This window comes from Cricetulus griseus, chromosome 5, assembly GCF_003668045.3.
Source record: "Cricetulus griseus strain 17A/GY chromosome 5, alternate assembly CriGri-PICRH-1.0, whole genome shotgun sequence".
Taxonomy (NCBI): domain Eukaryota; kingdom Metazoa; phylum Chordata; class Mammalia; order Rodentia; family Cricetidae; genus Cricetulus; species Cricetulus griseus.
This window is the reverse complement of record NC_048598.1, coordinates 160,635,198-160,659,024: the sequence shown is the minus strand read 5'-3', so window position 1 is coordinate 160,659,024 and position 23,827 is coordinate 160,635,198. Positions and strand designations below refer to the sequence as shown.

Below are 23,827 nucleotides of genomic sequence, written 5' to 3'. Positions count from 1 at the left end.
TATATATATATATATATACATATATAAACCCTTGGTTTCTTTAAAAAAAGAAATTGTTTTCTCTTTTGGCTTGCTAGGGGAAGTAAAATGGAAGTTTCCCCGTGTGCAAGCAAAAGAAAAATAAAACCCCGTAAGAACACAAAGAGCAGTCCAGTCTCGGTGGCTGACCTGTGACTAAGGTGGTTTGCTGGTTTTTCTTGCCCTTTTAGCCACGAACACGACGCCGGGCTTAGACTTAAAGCTCCTAATACCTGGAACTCCCAGCCGGCGGGCTTAGCACAGCCGCCAAGCTGATGCAAACCAACTCCCGGCTGCCAGTCAGCAGTGAGTCACGTTCCGGGGGCGGGATTTCCGTACGGGGCGGAGTCTCCCGCTGCCGCCTGACTGCTGGTGGGGGCGAGCCGCGGCGGTGGGCGGAGCGAGCCGCGCGTGTGGGCGGGGCGTGCCGCCGCGGAGGGCGGGGCGTGCCGCTGGGACTTCCCCTGGGTTGAGCTGCGCAGCGGGTGCGCGGGGAATGGTGTGGCGGGTCGGGGCGGCGAGCCACGCGGGTGGACTTGGGGAGACCCTTGGTATTCCTGGCTGGGTCTCTTATCCCGGGATTGGCCTCGGACTGGAGGGCGTTGCTGGCGGGCTGGGAGCCGCTTGGCCGCTGCTCGCACGACCGTGGCGAGCATGCGTGCGTGCGCGTGTTCCAGCGAGGCCGCGCGGCTGTCCTCTCAGTCTGTCCTCCTCTGTCCCTCAGTTAGGGAACCCGAGCGCACATCGGGGCGGGTAGGCGACCTTTCCTCCCCGCCCAGGGTGTCCACAAAGCAGCCAGCCGGGAGTGGCGGGCAGCTGGTAGCTGCTCAGGCTCGAGCCACAGGATTTTAAAGGACCTGTCTCTGTCGTTTTTACTTTTAGGATTTTGGCCAAATTGGGCGAGGGTACAATATTACCACTTACCCCTTCTCACCGAAGAAGAGCGGGAGAAAGGGTAAGTAAGTATCGCTCAGGGGCGGAAGGAGCCACGACTATTATTCCAGAGGGGAAACTGCTCCTGGGAACTTGGGTCCAAATTCCACTACTTATCAGAAACTGAAGACCCACCTTCAAAGGTCACTGGTCTAAAGCCCAAGCTTTTCTTCAGTTTTCCCAACTCCATAGAGTCGGCTGAAAGTTGAAACAGCTTTGTAGTCACCTGACAGAACTCATTTCCTTTCAGAAACTCTTTAGCCTGGTACATTGATGCTATAGTTCCTCTCTGGTCCCTTGTCTTGCTAGGAAGCATTGGGTGTTAGGTAATCTAGGCTTTGCTTGGTAATTACTCCTCCAGGAATCTTTCTATTTTAAAATCTGCCAACGGGGGAAAGAAGCACATAGGACCCCATAAAAGCAATGGCAATTTCATATACTTAAAATTCTTTTGGGATCTTTCAGAATTGTACAAGAGGATTTGTCCTCAAGCATTCTGTGCTTCTGAAAAGTTATGTTGAAGTCCTGGGAAGTTTACTGAAATTTTCAGTGTCATCTCTTTTCATTGCTTCTTTCCTGAGACTTCTCTATTCTTTCTCCAGTGCACTGCTTCCCTAGCCTCTATGTGGTGATATGAAACACAGCTTCTCTCAGGTTGGAAACCCCCCAGCATTATATATGTCACTGGCAACATTTACCAGTTTAGCTATGAGCAAGAATAGTAAACTATCAGTGTGGATACTTAAAACAAGAAAACATTTCCCTCAGTGGCCATCATGGAGCAGGCCACATCTCCACTGGGCTTCCTTGTTAAGTTGTGGATGTTCATACAATTCATGAAAAACTAGGACATGGTTGTTTATTAATGAGGGACTCTATTTATGATGTCCTTGCACTGTGTTTTGAATGAACACTGATTAAAACGGGATCTGGAGAGCTAGTGGTGGCAGCTCCCTCCTTTGGTCCCAACAGAGCCTGGTGCATCTGTGAGTTTGAGGCCAGCATGGTCTATATAGGGAGCTCTAGGCCAGCCAGGGATACACAGTGAGAACCCCATCTCAAAGACAAAACAAAGCAAACAAAATCCTATAAACAGACAAAGCAGGATGTGCAGAATGAGGCTGTGGGAGATGGCGTTTTTTTTTGGGGGGGGGAGATGGGCCTTTCCCAGGTTTCTGGGGAAGTTTTGAATAATTATGTGTAAATGTGCAAGTTCCTCTGCTGCTGTCTCAGTGGCTTATGGATCTGTAGTGTTGTGTGAGAGCAGTGCTATCATTCCACTTTTCTGGCAGAGTGAGAAGTAAATTCTCAGAGATGACTAGCTATTTGTTTTCCATAATGCCTAGTGTTACAGTCATTTTCCAGTGCACTGAATGTATTGTTCAGGTACAATAACTAGATGAGAGTAATTTTTTTTGAATTGTTCTATAAGAAGGCTTAAAAACAGAGAGACAGCTAAGGATGAATGTACTTAGGAGAGTAATAATGAAGCAAGCCTGCCATGTGTTTCTGAACATTTAACCCTTTTCTTTATTGGCATGAGAATAGGTTAAGGTCAAAATAAAGTTACTTAGGGTTCTCTTACAGGAGTATGAATGTAGAAACTTGAGTCTAATATAAATCCACCTTAGATTTTTAATATTTTGGTATTTACCTTTTCAAGGTGTTGTACCATGTACAAATATTAAATCCCCAGCTTCATGTTAATTAGGCATACTGCTGAGGTATTTATCTGTAGGGAACATGCAATGTAATATATACATTATGTATATGTTACCATTATTTGGTAAAACTATTAAATTTCTTCTTTTGTCCTACTCTTTTGGCTGTGTGCGCCAGTTCTGGATCTCCCTAAAATCCTCATGTACAACTGTCATTCTTTTTATAGTGTTTATTTTTCTGAGGTGCTGGAGGTCACACCCAGGCCCCTGCCCCTGCTCAGCAGCTCCTTTACCACACAGCCTCAGCCCAGTCTCTACACCTTTTCATCTAATTCAAGCTGGTCTTGAACTAGAAATCTTCCTGTTTCAGTCTCCTGAGTTCTGGGATTATAGAAGTGTGCCACCGTCTGGCATAGTTTCTGTGCTCTTAGATGCAACCTTGAATCCTAGTCTTTGTTTTGTTTGCTCTGTCACTTGGGACCAGTTATAGCTGTCTTGTTACTTGATTTGATGCTGCCTAACTAGAGCAAAGAGGACCAACAAAGTAGTGCTTGGCGTGCATGTGCTCACTGCCCTATTTCTCTATCTGTTTGTTGACCATTTTCTTTATTCCTTTAAAAAAAATTATTTGCCAGGCGTTGGTGGCGTACGACTTTAATTCCAGCACTCGGGAGGCAGAGGCAGGTGGATCTCTGTGAGTTTGAGACCAGACTGGTTTACAAGAGCTAGTAACAGGACAGCTTCCAAAGCCACAGAGAAACCCTGTCTCGAAAAACATATATATATATAATATATATATATATTAATATATATATATATTGCATTTGTGTTTTGCCTGCATGTATGTCTTAGGTATGTTTTGGATCCCCTGGATCTGGAATTACAGACAGTTCTGAGCTGCCATGTGGGTTCTGGGACCTGAAGCTAGGTCCTCTGGAAGAGCAGCCACTACTCTTAACTGCTGAGCCATCTCTCCATCCCTGCCCGTCATTTACTCATGATCTTCCTTTGCACAGTGTCAGGTTGCTAGAACCCATTTTCCCATAAGCACTAAGTCTCCCCGATTTATTCATTTTCACAGTACATATGACATGTGTCTGCTGCATCTGATCCCAGAATTTCTGACACAAAGATCCACACCTAATGTGGCTTCATTTTCCTTTATCAGGTCATCCTCCAGTCTTGCCTAAGGAGTGTCAGCTTGAAAAACAAGAGAATATGTTTTCTATCATGTGTTTAAAGAGCTCTGACACCATTCCCAAAATGAGACAGACAGGTTACCACATTTATCTTTGTGCTCAAAGTTAGAATTTCTGTTTCAGAAACATCTTTGATTTATAAGCATTATAATAACAACACTGATGCTTCATGTCCAGACTGTCATGATTTTGCCAAGTTGTGGGTTTAATATACAGCTAAGCTGTATTTAGCGTATCTAATACTGTGTTTGGAGCTGAGAAAGACAAGTCCACAGACATCTGACTTCACACCCAACATCAGCTTTCACCTTGCTGAGGAGTAGACTTTTGTCAGTGGATTATAGGCGCATCAGCTGTGCTGCTGTAGTCTGTGGCATTTCTATTGTGAGCGCTGCTCTCTCTACAGGGCCCAGTGTGATGTTTTATTCAGATGACAGCACCTGGTCATGCAAGCACATTTCCCACAGGTGTTCTTACAAGTTAACAAGGGGAAACAGTTCCTATTCTCAGCGAGCTTTTACACTAAGTTTTTATAGAAGGAAAATTGTCTTAAAGCAAAGCCAAACCTCACTCTAGTACCAGTTGAACTGAGTGTCCTGGTTCAGGCCTGTAATCCCAAACACTAAGGAAGCAGGGGTAGGCTAATTTTCAGTTCTAGGCTAGCCTGGTCTAAAAAAGATTTTTTTTTTTTTAATTTAAAAAAGGAACCTGATATGTTTTTAAAAGTGCATTTTTTTTTTCTTTTCTATTTTGAGACAGTGTTTCTCTGTGTAGCCTGGTTGTCCTGGAACTTGCTTTGTGGGTCAGACTAGCCTGGAACTCAGGAATCCACCTGCCCCTCTCTGTCTTATGAGTTAAAAAGTCCATTCTTCAAGACTATTAACTTACAGGAAAACAATAACAAGTAGCATTTGATTCTCCAGGTTCAAGTACTTTTTAAAGCCTTTAAAGCCCATCACAGGCTGTTAGAGATGATGTGTACTTGGAGAGGTTCTTAAAGTTTTCCACTTGCATTCCCTTTTGTCTAACAAATTTTTAAACAACTCTTGGCACATAGGGTATTAAAACAGGTATATAAATCAAACATGTGCTTATAATAAATCATGAAACAATTCATTTAAAAATAGTTGTTTGGTATATGAATGCCTTCACCATTTATTACAGAATAGAATTTGCATGGTAATGAAATAGATGTCCTCATTTATTTGCATAAAGAATTAAATCTTTTCTGGAGACTAGCAACTTTAGGACTTACAACATCCTTAGCTATTTTTAATAGTTTGTCCATATTCTGATGTTACAGTTATCAGTGTATAAATGTAGTAAAAATGGCAAAAATGTGCTTAGGACCACCTCAGAAACTGTTGGAAAGTCTATTCCATTCCCAAGCCAGAATTTTGATTAGTTACTTTGGATGGAATTCAAGTCAGCAGCTCAGACCTTAAGTTTTAAAATCAACTATTCTAAAGCCAGGCTTCCTGGTACACACTTTAATCCCAGCAATCAGGAGGCAGAGGCAGGTAGATCTCTGTGAGTTTGAGGACAGCCTGGTCTTTATGGAGTGAGTTCTAGGATAGCCAGGGCTAGAGCCACACAGAAACCCTGTATGGAATAACAAAACAAAACAAAACAAAACAAAACAAAAACCCAAAAAACCCCAAAACAAAAAACCAACCCCCCCAACCCCAAACAAAACAAAACATAAAAACAAAAAATAACCCAACCATCCCCCACAAAAGACAAACAAAACAAAACAAAACAAAAAACCCACCACCAACAACAGAAGGCTATTATGTTTCTCTAAGAGCAGAAAACTTTGCATGTACAGGAAAAACACTGCAGTTTATAACTCACAGTAGTGTCAAATGTGAGCTGAGGTGTTTAAACAGCATTCAGTGTTCTGTGCTGTGATCCTGTGTAAGGTGCAACGTGAAGTCTCATGACAAAGCATTGGTGAGCACTTCAAGAAACACCTTCGATTTGTTTCGCATCAGGTTTTGATTTAACTTTTGGTCCCCAGGCACTCAGAAACCTTTTATTGTTGCTATGATTGTGTGTGTGTGTGTGTGTGTGTGTGTGTGTGTGAGATGAGAGAGAGCTGTCCTGTCCCATGGTGTTTTATTCCCCCAACTCCCGTCTCAGATTGATATAAAACACACACACACACACACACACACACACACACACCCACCCACCCACCCACCCCAACCCTCTGGGGTTATGATTCACATTGAGAAGGCTGGTCTAACTGAAATGCATAGTAGTATTTTGCAGAAGATTGTATTCCGATAATCCAGCGTGACCGAGACACATCTACATTGATGTTGACGGACATGGACAAATGCGCGAGGCATGGGCACAGTTCCTCATCTGTAAAATGGGGTATTACAGTTGCTGTGAGATTAGTGATTGTACAGTAGATTGTAAAGTGGGTTGTTGGTCACTAGTAGTTGGATTTTTTTCTTCCAGATGTTGATTCCTCTCCCTTCTTATGTCCACACTAATCTGAGAGCCAGGACTTGCGGCCCCAGTAGGGGGAGCTTCCATGACATTTGGATTTGGTAGTTGGAGCTGAGAAAGTATATTCGGAATATGGACAGTGGGGGGCAGTGGAGAGCTGAGAGAGGAAGGAGCCAGGCTTGCTCAGTCCAAGGACACAGCTTAATGAGATGGTTTGTTTTTGCGAGGTGGGTGGGAGACACAGAAAGAACCGTGTTTTTGCTAGCCTCTTTTGTGACTGGTTTTATTGAGAACTCTTTCTTTTTTCTTTTCTTTCTTTCTTTTTTTTTTTTGAGAGAGAGTGAGAGAGGGTCTCATTATGTAGTTCTAACTGCCCTGGAACTCACTCTGTAGACCAAGCTGGCCTTGAACTCACAGCAATCTGTCTGCCTCTGTCTCCCAAGTGCTGGATAAAAGGGATATGCCACCATGACAGGCTATATTGGGAAGTCTTATTTCCTGCTTATTTCAATAATAAGGGTTTTTGTTGTTACATAGGTAATATAGGAATAGCCATATTTTTCTATTTATAATTAAATGGAATTAGAAATAGATGTTTATACTTAGGCTTTTATGTGCTAAGTTCAACCGATTTTCTTACTCCTTTGTTGACCTATTATTTATCATTTATCCTTTGCCCTACTTTTTTCCTTTAGTTACAAGCTGTATATGTCAAAGTAGTGTCGGGATGAAAAGATGAGAAGTAGAAGCTTTAGCCAAGAAGCTTAAAGTGTAATAAGACTCCGAGTGTCTATGCACAGTTCAGATAGCATGCTGTTTGCTGTAACACAACTTTGTACTATTACAAAGGAACCCAACAAGCCCTCTGTGTCCCTGATTGGAATGCCAATGAATGGTTTTAGTAGTGGTTGTCTTTGGGCTCAGACTTGAAAACTGAAACAAACTTGGGGTAATGCACACCTTTAATTCTAGCACTCTGGAGGCAGAGGCAGGTGGATATCTGTAGGTTTTAGGTCAACCTGGTCTACAGAGTGAGTTCCAGGACAGCTAGGACTACATAAAGACACTCTGTCTCAAACAAATAGCTCCCCCTCCTCTTCCCCCACAAAGAGGAAAGAAGGTTGAGATAGCTTGATAGGCAATAGAGAGCATTCATTACCAGAAGTAACAACAAAGTGGTTATGTGGTCACAGAATGGCCTGGGAGCCCTGTGTAGGTCAGCCATGGTGGTATTCGAAGGGGAAGGACAGGTGTGAAAACAGATGAGACTAGTGAGTTTCAGGCTTTGTATCCACTTCTACTAGTGAGTCACCGAAGAATTGTGAACTCCACAAAAGGTCACCATGGAAAGCAGAGTTCTAGGAGTTGGAGGCTTGGAATTGGGAAGACTGGGGCCAGTAGGAAGGAGCTAGCAGTCTGGACAGAGAAGTGTGAATGTTTAGGAAAAATATTCTATTCGGAAAGCAGGAGAATTGCCTGGTGTTTGTGTGATTGATTGTAAAAGAAATGGGAAGGGGCACTCGATACAGAATGCCCCCTGGGGCTGTGGTTAGACAGGGCTGAGAAGACAAGGCAGGGATGAGGCAGTGGGTGAAGAGTGTTGTGGTTAAATGGCTTGTGGGCATTTCACTGGGGAGCTGATGGTGCTTAGAAGGTAATGTAGATAGAGGATCTGGGAATATCACAGGAGACTGAGGGTCCAGAGAAAGCCTTTTGAGTTCTTACCATGTAGAGAGTAGTTGAAGGCTCAGGAAAGGATAAAAGTGTTCAGAGGAAATATATAGCTGTAGAAGAAAAATTACTTGAATATAATAAGCCTTAGAGAGTGCAGAAACTAATGGATAAGCCAATAAAGAATCAAGGATGCTAATAAGTAGCCAGAGAGGTCAAAAGACCTAAATTTTACTCATTGAGTAAAAATCCCCAGTACAGTACAATACAATACAATACAATATAATACAGTTACTAACTTCAGCCCTTAGGTTGAACATTGGATGTCTAGACTTGTTTATGTTAGGTATTTGCTACATTTTATTCTTTGACATAGCCTTCCCCTTTTTGTCCTGCTCATCTGTTAATATTGTTTGTTTCTCTTTGTTTTTGTGATTCCACATGTAAATGAGATCATGCATTAAGGAATAAGTATTTTCTGTTTCTGCCTTATTTCACTTAACATACTGGTTTAACCCAGCTTCAACCAGATTATGGCAAATGACAGGAGTTTTATTTTCTTTTTTTGAGACAGGGTCTTGCTATGGAGCCTAAGCTTTAAACTCATGATCCTTTTGCCTCAGCCTTACTAGCGGTATTCTATTTAGTACCCCCTCTCTCCTTCTCCTCTTTAAAAACAAAAACACTGAATAATATTTCATTGTATATTTTATCACATTTTCTTTATCCATTTCCATGTTAGCGGATGCTCAGATTGTTTCCGTATGTTCACATCTGTTAGAATCTGTGTACTTGGATAAGATTCCACACTTGGCCAACGTGTGGAAAAAAGGGAACATTGTATAGTTATTTTTGAAACATGAGGTTATAAAGAAATTAAAAATGGAAGGTATTTGAACCCAGCGGTCCCTCTTCAGGGTATGCAACCAAAGAAAGGAAATCACCACCATGGAAGGATGCTGGCTTCATCACCCAAGAGTTCTCCAGGGTTTCTCAAGAATGAGAACCAATGCTTTGTCTTTAAAGAGAGAGTCAGCGTTATGCCGAGAGGAGGGAGCCCATAGAGAGGAAGGCATGAAGCACAGTTGCCTGTAGGCCTTCTGGGCATCATGGTTTCTTGTGGATGGAGACCAGCTTGTGTCTTTGTTTGCCTTCTCCTTCCCTGCTTTATAGAAAACACCCGATTCTTCATCGTCTTTCTTCTCCTCTTCCTCTTCTGTCTCTTTGTCCGACTATTCTCTTCCTCCTTCTCTTCCCCCTTCACTTCCTCCTCTCCTTATCTGCTTGTACCTCCATAATAGGAAGTTAGACTTCCTGAGCCAAAGGCATGTGCAAAATGGGGTGCTTTAGTTTTCTTTCCTTTTTGTTAGATTCAATATTATTTATTCACTGAAATGAGTGTTAGTAAAAATTTATAATATATGTTATAACAAGTGAAAAGTGGCATTCCAAATTTTATATTTTGTGTTATTTGAACTCCATAATTCACTCATTGAGAACATTTTAAGAAGTCTACTTTAAATACTGTGTTAGTTAGGATTACTATTGCTATGATGAAACACCATGATCAAAGAAATCTGGGGATGAAAGGTTTTATTCAGCTTACACAGCACTATTCATCATCAAAGGAAGTCAGGACAGGAACTCAACAGGGTGGGAACCTGGAGGTAGGAGCTGAAGCACACCCATGGAGGAGTGCCTTGCTCCACATGACTTGCTCACATAGAACCCAGGGCTACAAGCCAGGGATGGTACCACCCACAATGAGCTGGACTCTCCCCCATCAATCACTAGGAAGAAGCTTTATAGGTTCATCCGTATCCTGATCTTATGGAGGCATTTTTGCAGCACTAATTCTGATTGGTCTTAATAATAAAAACCTAGTTTCAGATATAGGGGTAAATACTGAAAGGTCAGAGAGACAAAGGAGCAAGTCACAGCCATCTCTTACTTGCCAACTCCTGCCTCCTCCCACCTTATATTCCTCTCTCAGCCATATCACTTCCTGTTTCCTCCTCCCAAGTGCTGGGATTAAAGGTGTGAGCCACCACTACCTAGCCTCTAAGGTTAACTAGTGGCTAGCTCCACACTCTGATCTCCAGGAAAGATTTATTTGTTAGAGCACAAACAAAATATCACATTTCCCTTTTTTTTGTCTAAAATTTAAAAAAGGTCACAACTAATATAAGAAAAACTATATACACTAACTACAATAACTCTATACAATATGCAAGGCAATAAATACATCAATGATATCTAGTCCATTAACAATTACAAATTCAGAGAAAATATCCTTATTTATCATATCTTGGTGAGTCTAGAAGGTTGCACCTAATTCACTTTCTATTCTAACTTGCATTATCCAAACTATCTTTTTATGTCTCTCAACCTTACACACTTTACATTTCTTTAGTGAATTTCTTTTCTGAATCTGGTAACAAAGAAAACTATAACTATAAAGTCTTCAGCTCCATCAGAGACCAGAGCAGGAAGTGCAAGCAAGTGACTTCCAAAGAACAAGAGAAATGATAGAAACAGCTGATTGCTTGACAGTCACCCAAAGTTCCTCTGCAGTGTTGGGGCATCAATCTTTGGCCTGCAGGCCTGGCATATTGGACAGACTTTTCTTCCAAGTAGGATATTCTGATTTTCTCATTCAAGGTTTCCTCTTCTCAGATAACTATAGTTTATATGGAGTTGTCATAAATTAGCCAGCACAAATACCAACATCCTTTGTCTTTTATGCAGACATTATTTGTGAATAATCTACTGAACATCTACTCCACTAAACTATTATTTTTTTTATTAGACTTGATCCCCCACATCTGACTCCCATTCCTGTCATCCCCTCCACTTTACTATTTCAAGTAACTCAGAGGGTTAGACTATGTAGCCTAGCCTCGTTACTGAGATAAGTAAGCAAACGAGCAATCCCACTTACCCAGCAGGCACTCCTATGTGACTGAGAATCTCTGACTGCTCCTGTGCTCACACTGAAATCATGGCATAGCTTGATGTTTTCAACTTAGAAAACCCTGATGATAAAAATACAACTTTCTTCCATGGAATAAATCATAAAAATTTAATCTTGGCAATTTTCTTCCAACTTAATTTTTATTTTTGAAATAGGTCTTTGCATCTTTCTTTTGAAAAATGTAACAGTTATGGTCACCTTTGGAGAAGTGGTTCTGTTTTGTAGCTTGAGGACATTGTATGGACATTCACCACTGAGATGCAGTTTGACACTAAGTACAGCAAAGATCTTTTCTGAAGATGGGGAGTGTTTGTAATGCTATCACATTTATATGTTAGGATAATTTTGCTCTGCATGATTTTCCTACATTGTACAGGGAAATAAACAAACTCAGAGCTATTTGGGATTGATTTCTGCTTTATTCTGGTAGATTCCCCTGATTTGCGACTCCAGGGATCCTTTTTTTCTGTAGCCATGACCAACCTGTCTTCTGCATCTCTATGTCTAGCTCCCTCCCTGTCTTTAGAGGGTGAGCAGGCTAGGGGGCCACTGGGTGTATGCAGAGGGGTTCCCATGAAGGTTAGGATAGGTGGCCAGGGTTGTTCTTCCTCTACCAAGTGGTAGTAGAGGGCCAGAGAAGGAAAAATAAGTTAAAAAAATTGCCACTGTTACTTTAAAAAAATATTTTATTTTCTGCATATGGGTATGTCTTTGTACCATGTTCATACCTGGTTCCCTTGGAGATATCCTTGGAGCTGGCATTATGGATGATTGTGAGCCACCATGCAGGTACTGGGAACTGAACCCTGGTCCTTTATGAGAGTGAGAAACGTCCTTAGCTGCTAAGCCATCTCTCCAGTTCCTGCCTTAGTTTTTTAAAGAAACATTTTAAGTTTTCATAGTTGACTTAGGTTCACAGAAAAATTAATGGAAGGTGTAGAATTTTCCCTCCCTTCTGTAAACCCAGCGTCCTCCACTGTTAACAAGCCCCGCCAGAGTAATGTGTGTGGACCAGCTGATGGACCTATTTATATTTTAGCATCACCCAGACTACATCATTTAAGATGCTCTTTTGTTGGGTTGCAGTCTTAGACCAGTATGACCTTTGTCTGCCACCATAGTACCCTGTGTCCTAAGCCGACTATGTTCTGCCTCTTCAGTCCTCCCCCAGTCCTTCCTGGAAACCTCTGATCCTTTGAGAGTCTCCATAGGTTTTCACTTTCAAGAATATGACAGGGTTGGAATCCTACAATGAGCGGCCCGTTCACTTTACTTTTTGACTTGTTTGGTTTGCTAGATTGTTTAGAGAACATCTTGATGATTTCTAAGGAGTGTATTTGTCTAATAGTTGCTTTAGTAAGAGTATTATTGTTTTCAAATTCAAGTAGTGAATGGTTATTCAGTTTTGTTAAATAATTTAGCATTGTTAAATGAGGGCAATTTGAAGCATCTCACAGTTTAAAACTTTTAAAACATTCATTTTGTGTGTGTTTGTGAGCATATGTGTGTACCGCATACACATGCATTACTCATCTTAACCCCTCAAATTTTAACTGAAATTTAAGTCCAGCCTTTTTTGATCTCACTGAAGGGGGGCGGGACCTTATTGTACATTAACTTCTGCTTTTTGGGCCATCCAGAGGTTTACATCCTTATTTCACCTAGCTTTGCTATTATTTTACACATTGTGTGTGTACTACACATTGATATGTGGAAGTCAAAGGACAATTTTCGGAATCAGTTTTCCCCTTCTGTGTGGGTTCTGGGGCTCTAACTGAGGTCATCAAGTGGCAGAAAGCACCTGTACTCAATGAACCGTCTTGCTGGCCCACACCTTTTCTTCTTATTAAGTCTGTTGCTCTTATATAAGAGATGTCCTATGAGTTCAGCAATACAGTGGGTTATTTGAGGTCTGATATGTGTGACTGATATTAGTACTGTAAATATTCTTTAAATAAAACTTTTATAATAAAACTTACAAAGGAGCATTAAATATATTTTTGATTATTATTATTATTATTATTATTATTATTATTACTGTAGTGCTTAGGACCAAGAATGAGGGTTGGGTAATGAAATTTTCTCAGGCTCTGCCTTCAGCAATGCAAACATGAACATGGAACTGTTTCTGAACTCCACTTTCCTTTAGGGAATATGGAGACAGTCCCCATATCAGAGGTTATATTAAAGAACCACTGGAACTCTTTGTAGGGGTTTTAATTCACTATAAAGAAATAAGAGGGGTTGGGACTGGAGAGGTGGATCGGTGGTTACTTTGCTGTAGAGGACTTGTATCCAGCATATGCATGGTGACTTATCACTGTCACTCCATCTGACACCCTCTTCTGGCCTCTGTGGGCACCATGCATGCACACGGTGCACATATATACAATTAGGCATATATCTAAAATGAAAATAGATCTCTAAAGAAAAATGTGATGAGTTATTTAATGAGTTAATGAGTCATAGTTGTTTATCTTCAACTTTAGGAATATTTTCTTGAGGCTGGAGAGATGGCTCAGTGGTTAAGAGCACTGGCTGCTCTTTGAGAGGACCTGGGTTAAATTCCCAGCACTCACATGGTGGTTGAAAACCATCTGTAACTGTAGTCTCGTGGGATCCAATTCCTCTGTTTGGTGTGCAGACATACATGTAGACAAAATACCCATACACATCAAATAAATATTTTTGAAAAGAAAATTTTTCTTTAGTTTTCTAGATACCTGATTTTAAAAAAAGCTGAAAAGATGGTTATTTATCTGTGCGTGAGGAAAAATAAGAATGTATTCATTCCTTTGTATGTCTCACTGATTAAACCTGCTTGTGTCTTCTTGTGAAAAGCCTTGGGTTGCTTGCCTGTGTGCTTGGCTTCTAATCATATTTATTACCCTCTTGTCAGCTGGAGATGTTAGCTTTCCTTTCAAGACCATGAATTATATGGCTGCATGTTGCATCGACTCAGAGACACATCATTTTCTGTTTATGGAAGGAAAAGCTGCTTATGACCAGTCCCCATGTAGTTGAAATCAGCAGGGTAAAGCCCAGTCTGGTCAGGAGGTTCTGGTAAGGGAACAGAATTCTTCAGGCAGGAAACATAGTCAGTACAGTTCTAGTTTCAATCAAGATATTCCTCTGCTTTCAAATATTTAGACTGGTCAGCGATTAAGTTAGACAAATGTATTAAGTTAGACAAAACTTTATTCTCTCCAGTCTGAGAATGCACAACAGTTCCAGTAACTGTGTAAATACCATCTCGTTTCAGTCCTATTGGCATTTTCATTATATGAAATTATGTTGATTTCGTATGTCTACTAACTTGAAGTTTTTTTTTTTTTCTATTACTTTCAAAATACAGCATAGGTTCAAAGACAGTATGATGGAGCATCTTATGGCGAAAGATGTCACAAAGCTAGACATTGACCATCCAGAAGGAAGTGTCACTGGCACATAAGAAAGAATGCAAACAACTTTTTACAAAGGTGTTACCTGGCATTGTGCTGAGGACCAGGAGAAGTCAATTTGATGAGTGTCTAGAGAAGCACATGGTTGAACAACTTTTAACTTTTTGGACACATTTATTTGACAAATCTTCCTTTATAGAAGTCAAAGAAAGTTAGTGTAGAGAAAGGAACTAGGAGCTGAAAAAAAAAAATTTTATCCCTGCACATGGGTTTTTTGGCTAAATTTGAAGACCAGTGTTGCTAATATTTCATGAAATCTTCATGGATGTTTAATGCCAGGACTCAAGAAAGTATAAAAAGGGATTTGATTCTCTTACATGAAATGGGGTAGTCAGAGTAAAATTGTTGAGTGAGTTATACCAGTTGAAGGCATATATTTCATCTTGGATTTTTTTTTCTTTTTCTTTACAGCCTCACTGTGTAGCTCTGGCTGTCCATAAACTTGATGTGCAAACCAGGCTGACCTCAGACTCATAGAGATCACCCTGACTGCTCATCTTGGATTTTACAAGAAGAGAAAATGAGGGTCAGCTATGACTTTATATTGTTGGTAGACTTTAAGTCGCTGTGTTTGTTTAAAGCTGAATGGAGGTCTTGAGAGGTGACTTGCCAATTAACAGCACTGGCTGCTTTTCCAGAGGATCTGGCTTCAAATCCCCGCAACCAAGTGGTGGTCACAACCATCTCTAACTGCAGTCTCAGGGGATCGATTCAGTGCCCCTTTCTGGTCTCTGTGGGCACCAGGCATGCGTGTGGTACACATATATACATGCAGACAAAACATTCATCCACATAACATGAATAAAAGAGTAAAAACATAAGTTGAATGGAAACTTACTAGTTCATGCCCTGAGCTAAAGAAGTAGAGAAAGACATTGCTCTCGTCTTCCGTTGCGCAGCAGCGCCTTGTTCTGTGGTGGTTTAGAAGGATCTCCCTGAGTCCTTCCCACCAGCCCCCTCCCCTGCTGGAAGCAGCTCTGCTGCATCAGCTGGGCTAACCGACCCCCTCTTCCCTTTCTTCACTTCTTGCTGTTTCTTCGTTCACTTCAGTATCCACATTCTGTACTTCAGAATGACTTAAAGGCAACATAATCTGGTTTACTTTGGTCTGTGTTTCCTTTCTAATCTGCATCAGAGCTTCAATTTTCATATACAGTCTGTGGGTTCAGAGATGTCTGTCCATCCTCCTCGCTGTATGCTCCTGTAGCATGGAATCTGTTGGATTTACTTAACTTTATCCCTGGGATGTAGTCTGGCCTTACTGGGTAGTATTGAATCCAGGTGGCTCCCGAGTGATGGCGAAGACAACAGAGATACCAACCTAGGTCAACTTTTGAGAAAAATGAAGAAACCTTCAAAATGTGTGAACAAAGACACAGAGGAGTGCCTGTTCAGGGTGTCAGCTTCTGTTTGTGTTGAGAGGTTTTGAGAAACGGAGATAATGGAAGCATCAGCCCCAGTTGTTGGTAAATAACGTAGCCTTAGGACACTGTAAGCACTAGGGAAGGAATCATTGAAGGACTTTTGGAGAATTTTTGACTAGAGACCCTAACTAAGACAGGCTTTCCCAGTAGGAGACAAAAATTAACAAAACAAATGAACTCAGAATCCTCCCTCTCCCCTCCCTCCCTCCCCCTCTCTAAGTGGACAGTATATTTTACAAAATTAAGAGAAAAACAAACAAACAGCTATAACTAGTTGGGAACCCTGTCCACAAATACTAACAAGCTCTCAGGTTGGTCATTCTCACGAGTGAGAGATAATCTCACTCATTAACCATTAGTAACTGTGCTAGTTTGGTTTATGTTGATATCATTAAGAATAGGATCCAGGGTCTGGAGAGGTGGCTCAGGGGTTAAGAGCACTGAATGGTCTTCCAGAGGTCCTGAGTTCAATTCCCAGCAACCACATGGTGGCTCACAACCATCTGTAATTGGATCTAGTGCCCTCTTCTGGCCTGTACTGTATACATGATAAATAAATAAATCTTAAAAAAAAAAAAACTAGGATCCAAAAAGCAACTTGGAAAGTAAAATATTAATTTGATTTATATATGTCAGGTCACAATCCACTGAGGGAAACCAAAGCAGGAACCTGGAGGCAGGAATTGAAGAAACCATGGAGGTACAGTGCTTACTGGCATGCTCTCAATAGCTGATTGTCTCATATAACCCAAGACCACTTGCCTAGGGACCACACAGCTCACAATGGGCTGGGCCCTTCCACATCAATCTTCGATCAAGGAAGGCCACTACAGGCCTGCCTACACACCAGTCTAATGAGGGCACGTTCTTAGCCGAAGTTCTCCCTACTCAGATGACTATAGCTTGTATCAAGTTGACAAAAACAACCAACAGTAATCTTGTTACCATCCCATGAGGTCACTGATCAATTGTATAGATTCTTTGTAAAAGCATCTATGCAAGTTCTTGGCTTATTTTTAGGTGATTTTTTTGTTGTTGAACTGCAGAAATGTTTTGGGGGTATTCTGTTTATTTGTTTATTGATTTTATTTTGAGACAGGGTCTCAAAGTTGGCCCGGTACCTGCTATGTAAACCAGACTGACTCAACTTTTATGTATTCTGGATAATAACCTTATCAGGCATGAAGCCTAGGTTCTTTTATAATTTATTTTCCTCCACACCAATTTTCTCAGAGTTGGCTATATATAGCACAGACATACATTTTGAGTTGAATCTTCCTTTCTTTTTTCTTTTTTTTTTGAAAAATAATGTTATATTTTGGGTCTGTGATTGCCTCCCAAGGACCATGATGCTAAAAGCATGGTCACCAAGCTGGTGAGATGGTTTGGTGGTAGTGCAAGCATGAGAGCCTGAGATCAGAGCCCACAGAAAAGGAAGTTGATTCGAGTAACCAATAGTGGGGTATCAGAGCCAGGGGAAGCCCTCAACTGTGAGCCAGATCTGCCAAGAAGACATCCTGTTCAAAAAAATCCAGCAGAGAGAGACAGGAAGACACCTGAGTTAACCTCTGTCCTCCACAGGCACATACTAGAAAGCATAATCACACACAGTGTACACCCACACATTATAAACAAATGGCCAAAGAATGCAGTGCTATTGAGGAAAACATCAACCTCTATAGGGTAGGCCCCAGCTGGAGGAAGTAGGCCACTGTAGGTAAGCTTTCAAAGAGGTCATGCATTCCTAGACCATTTCTGTGTGTGGAGTGGGAGGAAGGGTGGGTGGGTGGGTTAGAAGAGTGGTTGCTTGGTTGGAGATAGGTCTCATTATGTAACCCAGGCTGATCTAGAACTCTCTATAATAGTCCAGGATACCCTTAAACTCAGAGATCCACCTGCTTCTGACTCCGTCCCCAAGTGATAAGATTAAAAGTGTGCACCACTACTTGGGGCGGTGGTTTTACCTCCGACCAAGTATAAGACAAGCATCCTCGTCTACCATGGTGCTCTCACTTCCACAACATTCTGCCTGACCGAAGTCCTAGAAGCAATTTAGTCAGAACTAAAAACTCTAAAACTGTAAGCCAAAACCTTGCATTTTAAAGTTTTCTCTGGTTACTCTCTCTCTACATTTAAATTAGAAACAATCTTGTTTTACATATCAATCCCAGTTCCCTCTCCCTCCCATCCTCCCATGCCCCCCTCCAACCCCCATCCCACCTCCTCCTCATCCATTCTGGAGATGTTATCTTAAATCTGTCAGAATGGCTAAGGTCAAAAATACTGAGGACAGTTTATGCTGGAGAGGATGTGGAGTCAGGGAAACACTCCTCCACTGCTGGTGGGAGTGCAAACTTGTACAGCCACTTTGGAAATCAGAATGGTGGTTTCAAAGAAGATTGGGAATCAATCTACCTCAAGACCCAGTGATACCACTCTTTGGCATTTACCCAAAGGACACTCAATTATACCACAAGGACATTTGCTCAACAGTGTTCATAGCAGCATTATTAATAATAGCCAGAACATGGAGTTCTGCATCTTGCAGGCAACAAGAAGTGGTCTGAGACACTGGGTATGGCTATAGCATATATGAGACCTCAAAGCTTGCTTCCACAGTGGCATGCTTCCTCTAACAAGGCCATAACTACTTCAACAAAGCCACACCTCCTAATATTGCCATCTGAGGACATTTTCTTTCAAATCACCACAAAGGGATAGTCTGATAAATCTAGTTTTGTTCATGGCTTATCAGCTTCTATTAGAAATACTTAATGCAGTCAAAGGGGAAAAAAGATACATCTTCACAGGTTGCTATCTGCTTATTAAACAGAACACTTAGAAGCTTTGGTTTATTTGAAGTGGATTGAGTCTTGACCAAAGGTTGACATCTATTAGCATTTTGTTTTTGCATATATGAAATATATGAAAATAAAGTACTCACAGACATAGACACAGACACACATGCATGCACACATACACAGACACACAGACACCAGACACACACAAACATACTGTGTACAAACTAGAGTCACCTGAGACAAGGGAACCTCAGTAGAGGAATTGAGTCTGTGGGACATTTTCTTTATTAATGACTGATGTGGATGGACCTAGCCACTGTGTATATTGCTACCCTTGTGTTCAGGGCAAGTTGAGCAAGCCATTGAGAGCAAGCAAGGAGCGGTGTCCCTCCTTGTTTCCTGCCTCTTCTGCTTGAATTCCTGCACTGAATTCCCTCAGTGTTGGAGTGATCAGGACTTGTAAACCAAATAAACCCTTCCCTCTCCAAGTTGGTTTTCATCAGTGTTTCATCACAGTAGTAGATAGCAAACTAGGACATACTTTCATAAAAATTAAACTTAATGGCAGTATCATTGACAACTCAATTTCTTATTATTGTTTAGAGTATTTTTAAAGTTTGTATTTACCTATTTTTGTGTGCATGTGTTCCATGTGTCATGGAGCTCAGAGGACAACTTCAGTTGTTTTTCCTCCCACCATGTCAGTTTGTGGGATCCAACTAAGGTCATCAGGCTTGGTGACAAGTGTCTTTATCTGCTGAGCCATCTCATTAGTAGTACATGTTTGGAGTGTTTTTTTTTTTTAATTTATTTATTAGTTCTATTTAGGGAACAAGCTTGTTTCACATGTAAGTCCCTTCTCCCTCTCCCTCCCCTCACCCCCATCTCTCCTCCCCCATCCCTACCTACCCCCCACCCCATCCACCCACCCACCCCCAGGCAGGGTAGGGCCCTCAACAGGGGCTCTGCAAAGTCATGTTTGGAGTGTTTTTGACTGAAGGCTTGACTGTTTAGAAAATATGCTGTTTAGGGCTAGCCTTGGGATTAGGAGTGCTCATAATTCACTTGGCCCTACTCCTAACTGGTTACTTTATTTATTGTTTATTTGTGTGTGTGTGTGTGTGTGTGTGTGTGTGTGTGTGTGTGTGTGTGTGTGGTTATTTTTTCCTGCAGAGGCTAGGCAAGCAAGTACTCTATCACCAAGTCATACTCCTAGTCTAATAATACAGATTTTTGTCCCCAAATTAATGTGACCAAGTTGAACATCATTTTTTTTTTTTATGTAGGACCTGCCAGTTGCAGTAGATGACAGGTTGGTTTGGAGGTAGTTATAGTAACAGTGTATTTGAAAGGTAGAGCATATTAATGCAGTTTTGAATGTTTAATAGGTAAAGTACTGCAGAAGCAGAAGTGGTTTAAACTTAATTGCAGCGTGAATGTAAAAGGAGGGTTGATTTTCAAGTGCTTTGCTCTTTATTTGCTTTTATATTTGCTGAAAATATTGTACATGAAGATTATGCTTTGAACACTGTAAAATGTTTTTCCAGTATTAACGAAATGATTGCCGGAAATGTTGTACTTGAAAGGTCATGTTGATTTTCTGGCACTTGTAATTTTATATTTTGTACATATTGTTGAGTCTTTCAGGCTCCTACTTGAGTGCTTAAAGATCCAGGTAATAAATGGAAAAGTGAAATAGCAAAGGGCACAGTGCTTTGGAGTGCACATGGCTTTTGGACTGCTTTTGTTTCAGACTGAAATTTCAAATTCTAGAAGGCCATTGAGAAGATGGAAAGGACAGCATGGTTAGGTCCTTCTGCATTTATCAGCTCAACAGACAACCCAAATTACATCCCTCTGTTAATGGATGTTGCATATAGATTTCCCGTGTTACTGCCGTCTCCCACTTGAGCACACTTGAACATTTATGTGTACAGAGTTGACTGTCTTTTCCAGTTTCATGGATGCACTGAAGCATTTGGTGCTTTCACCCTGCCTCAGGTTGACAGGAGTGGTGACTGACAGGGAGGTCTCTGGCTTAGCAGTGCTTACACAGGCCACAGGCTGTTCATGAAGTCATACCTTGGTTCAGTGTAGCATGTGAATGAGATGTATTTTGTTTTACTCTCCTTAATACAGTGGTGGAATATTTTAGATATCACTAAATATTCTTCACTAATCTGAAACTTTTGTTTCATTGGTCTGACAATAAAGTAATTATTTACAACTTTCTCTTTTCTCAATTAATTCTCAATTAAGACTTTCTTCAGAGTCTGGGGATTGAGCCATAACTTGTGGGAAACTGATGTTGACTGATTTTGTTCACAATGAATCACTATCTTTATTAAAAATTAAAACAATCCTCACTGTATCAACTGTCACAATTTATGTGAGCCTTTGCTATTTGTGTTGATAATTTTATTTGTACTGGTAATTTTTGGAGAGTAAAAAACATAGTATTTCAGGTATTTCCTAGAGGAGTCTGTTAGCTTCATCTAGTTCTTTTTGGTTGGTTGTTTTATTTTTGTTTTTGTTTTTTGAGACAGGTTTTCTCTCTGTGTCCCTGGCTGTTCTGCAACTCACCCTGTAGGTCAGGCTGGCCTTGAACTCAGAGATCATTCAGCCTCTGCCTCCCAACTACTGGGATTAAAGGTTTGTGTCACCACCATAGTACAAATTTTTCTTTAAGATTTACTTTTTTTTTTATGTGTATGAGTGTTTTGTTTGTATATTGTATGTGTATCATTTGCCTGCCTGGTGCCCACATCAGATCCTCTGAAACTAGAATTATAGACAGTTATAGGCCATCATGTGAGTGCTGGGAATTGAACCATAGTCCTACTGCTCTTAGCCACTGAGCCATCTCTCCAGTCCCTAGCTTCATCTAACTTGTTTAACTATTATTGACTTTCATCTGTGATTTTTTTATGACTATTTTTACTTGCTATAGGGAAGTAAAATAACTATTTAAAAATTAATAAGTTACTTAGCTAGGAAAAGTCTGTGGATGATGTTTTTCCCTCAGAACAAAGCTACATTAGGTTCTGAGCAACTTTATTATTCAAAACTGATAGATATTAATTTAAATTTATTCAAATTTATAGATGGATCATATATTTTTATGTAGCTCATATATTCACTAAAACCCATCAAATTATTACTGGATTCTCTTTCTAAGCTATTTATTGTAACAGCCATTGTAATATTAGTGTCATTTGATGTTGATGAGACAATAAAATAAGTTTCTTACAAATGGAGGAGATCAGAAAATTATTTTTAGGACTCTTAGGCTGTTAAGATGAAAATAATATTTTGGTAGCTAGCATGAAATAAGTTAATAAATAAGTTTTATTCATTATTGGTGCTACTTTTTTGATTAATAAAATTGTACTTATCTTTGCTACTGGAATCAGGAATGTAATAGTAGCTTTGCCAAATGTGTACCTTGCTCCCATGGTGTCCAGTCAGAACTTGATGTGTGTTCTTTATTAAATCATTATGGGTAGTAACTAAAGATCAGACCAAAAAATGTAGCAGTATCATTAGTACATAATTTTGGAGTGTGTTGTCCTTGCAGCAGACATCAGAAGTGATGATGATGCTGGAATATGGAAGGTAGGCGACTTAGTCCCATGGGAGGGCTCTTCTTACCTGGGAGGTTAACATCTGAGCAAGATGACATAATTGCCTATTCCTTGGCACGGCTGAGACTTGATTCTAAGTCTTCTTAGTTCTAATTGTGTGCTGATTATGTGAAGAGGGAAAGGTGCAACCTAGGAGTAATGGGGCACCTTCTTCCAAAGTGACACATGCAAGCCTTACCATTGTCAGGCAGGTTGTTGGCTTGCAATGTGAAATCTGTTCATTCGCTTTCTTCCTTATTCCTCTGACTGTCATGGAAGGGAATGTCTTCCATTTACTGCACAATCATACTGTAAATGGGTAGTAATAAAAACCTTGTCTACAATTAAATAAGCAGTCAATATGCATTTATAATTTTATAATAGAGCTTGAAAATGCTTAGGAAAATTCTAAGAACGTCAGGATATAGACAAAGGAGTGGCTTGTGAGGTATGATTGAATGAACAACCCTAGAAAATGATAACGGACAATGCTGTTTGTCAGACACAGGTGGAGTTAGGGAGTGGCAGAGGAGCCGGAGAGGCAGGAGGGCCCTGCCACTGAGAAGCCAGTGAGAGTTCCCAGAAGAGACTGAAATTAGTTTGGTGACTTCTCATCTCATCTCACAATTATGTGTGATCAGCTCCGTAGGTTCAGATCCACCTAATGGTTTCATTACAGAGTTCAGACTTGATTGCAGGTGTTTCCCTGGCTCCCATCCTCAACACTGTGTTTTGCACAGGGTGGCACAGGCTTCTGTGGGAGGCACTTCCATCTCTGTCATTATTCTTCAGTGTGTCCCCAGCACACTGATTCCCCCGCATGGTTTTCTGAAGGTTGAATGATGAACCACTCCTGGTTTCACTTGCCTGTTCCATTGGTGTCTCTTTATTGCCAAGTATCGAAAACTTCCCATTGGATTTGAGTTTGGTGGACCCCTTTTCATTTAAGGGGATCTTTTTAACTAAGTGAGATGGGCTATTTGCAATATATAAAGCAGCTGCAGCTGGCATTTACAGTGGGCTGTTCTGTTGCTCAATTAGATTATTTTGGCATTATATATTATGACTCATTAACTTGAAGATTTGTATATAAACAATGCCATTAAGTATAGTAAGATAAGTACATTTAGAAATAGCTGCATGAGAGCATAAATATATTCCTCAGAACCTCCATTCTTTTTCCTCTGTTGGGATATTTCTGCATTCAAATGGTATTTCTCATTTTATCACAAATACAGACCCATAAACCTGACAGAGATGAATTTAGTGTAATGAAGAAATATGGAAGACATTAGGACTTGAATCACTCTACAAACATCTATCCACCACTGAGTCTTTTCAGACAGGGTCTTTAACTCCCGTTTTTCCTTTTCCTATTCTTATATAGTGAATTTCTCACAAAGAAAATCTTTCTTAGAATTCCATTCTTTAAAAATAAAAAGCTGACAGATAAAGCAGAATAGCTGTGTTGAAGGCAGGCAGTGGGCTCCTGGCTGTATCCATTTTGTGCCTGTTCACTTCAGCCCTTGTATACCAGGGACTCTTTGAAGACTTCAGAGTTGGGGTTAAAAATCATTACATTTTACTCACAGGTGTGGTGGT

At 40.7% G+C, this 23,827-nt stretch overlaps 1 protein-coding gene across 7 annotated transcripts in view; it reads left to right on the top strand.

Annotated features, from left to right (window-relative positions):
* The first annotated feature begins 407 nt into the window (after positions 1 to 407).
* Immp2l (inner mitochondrial membrane peptidase subunit 2) overlaps positions 408 to 23,827 on the top strand; it is an 874,875-nt gene continuing 851,455 nt past the window's right edge. The window contains exons 1-3 of one of the 7 annotated variants that reach the window (XM_035445042.1): positions 408 to 503; positions 901 to 973; positions 14,789 to 14,903. Coding sequence is in view for 3 of the 7 variants with exons in the window: in XM_035445039.1 (XP_035300930.1) it covers positions 673 to 771; positions 901 to 973 (172 nt within the window). In the remaining 4 variants the exon portion in view is untranslated. Of the gene's footprint in view, positions 504 to 526; positions 772 to 900; positions 978 to 14,788; positions 14,904 to 23,827 lie in introns of those variants that run through there. The other 6 variants (XM_035445044.1, XM_035445043.1, XM_035445041.1 and 3 more) reach the window with 6 other exon arrangements.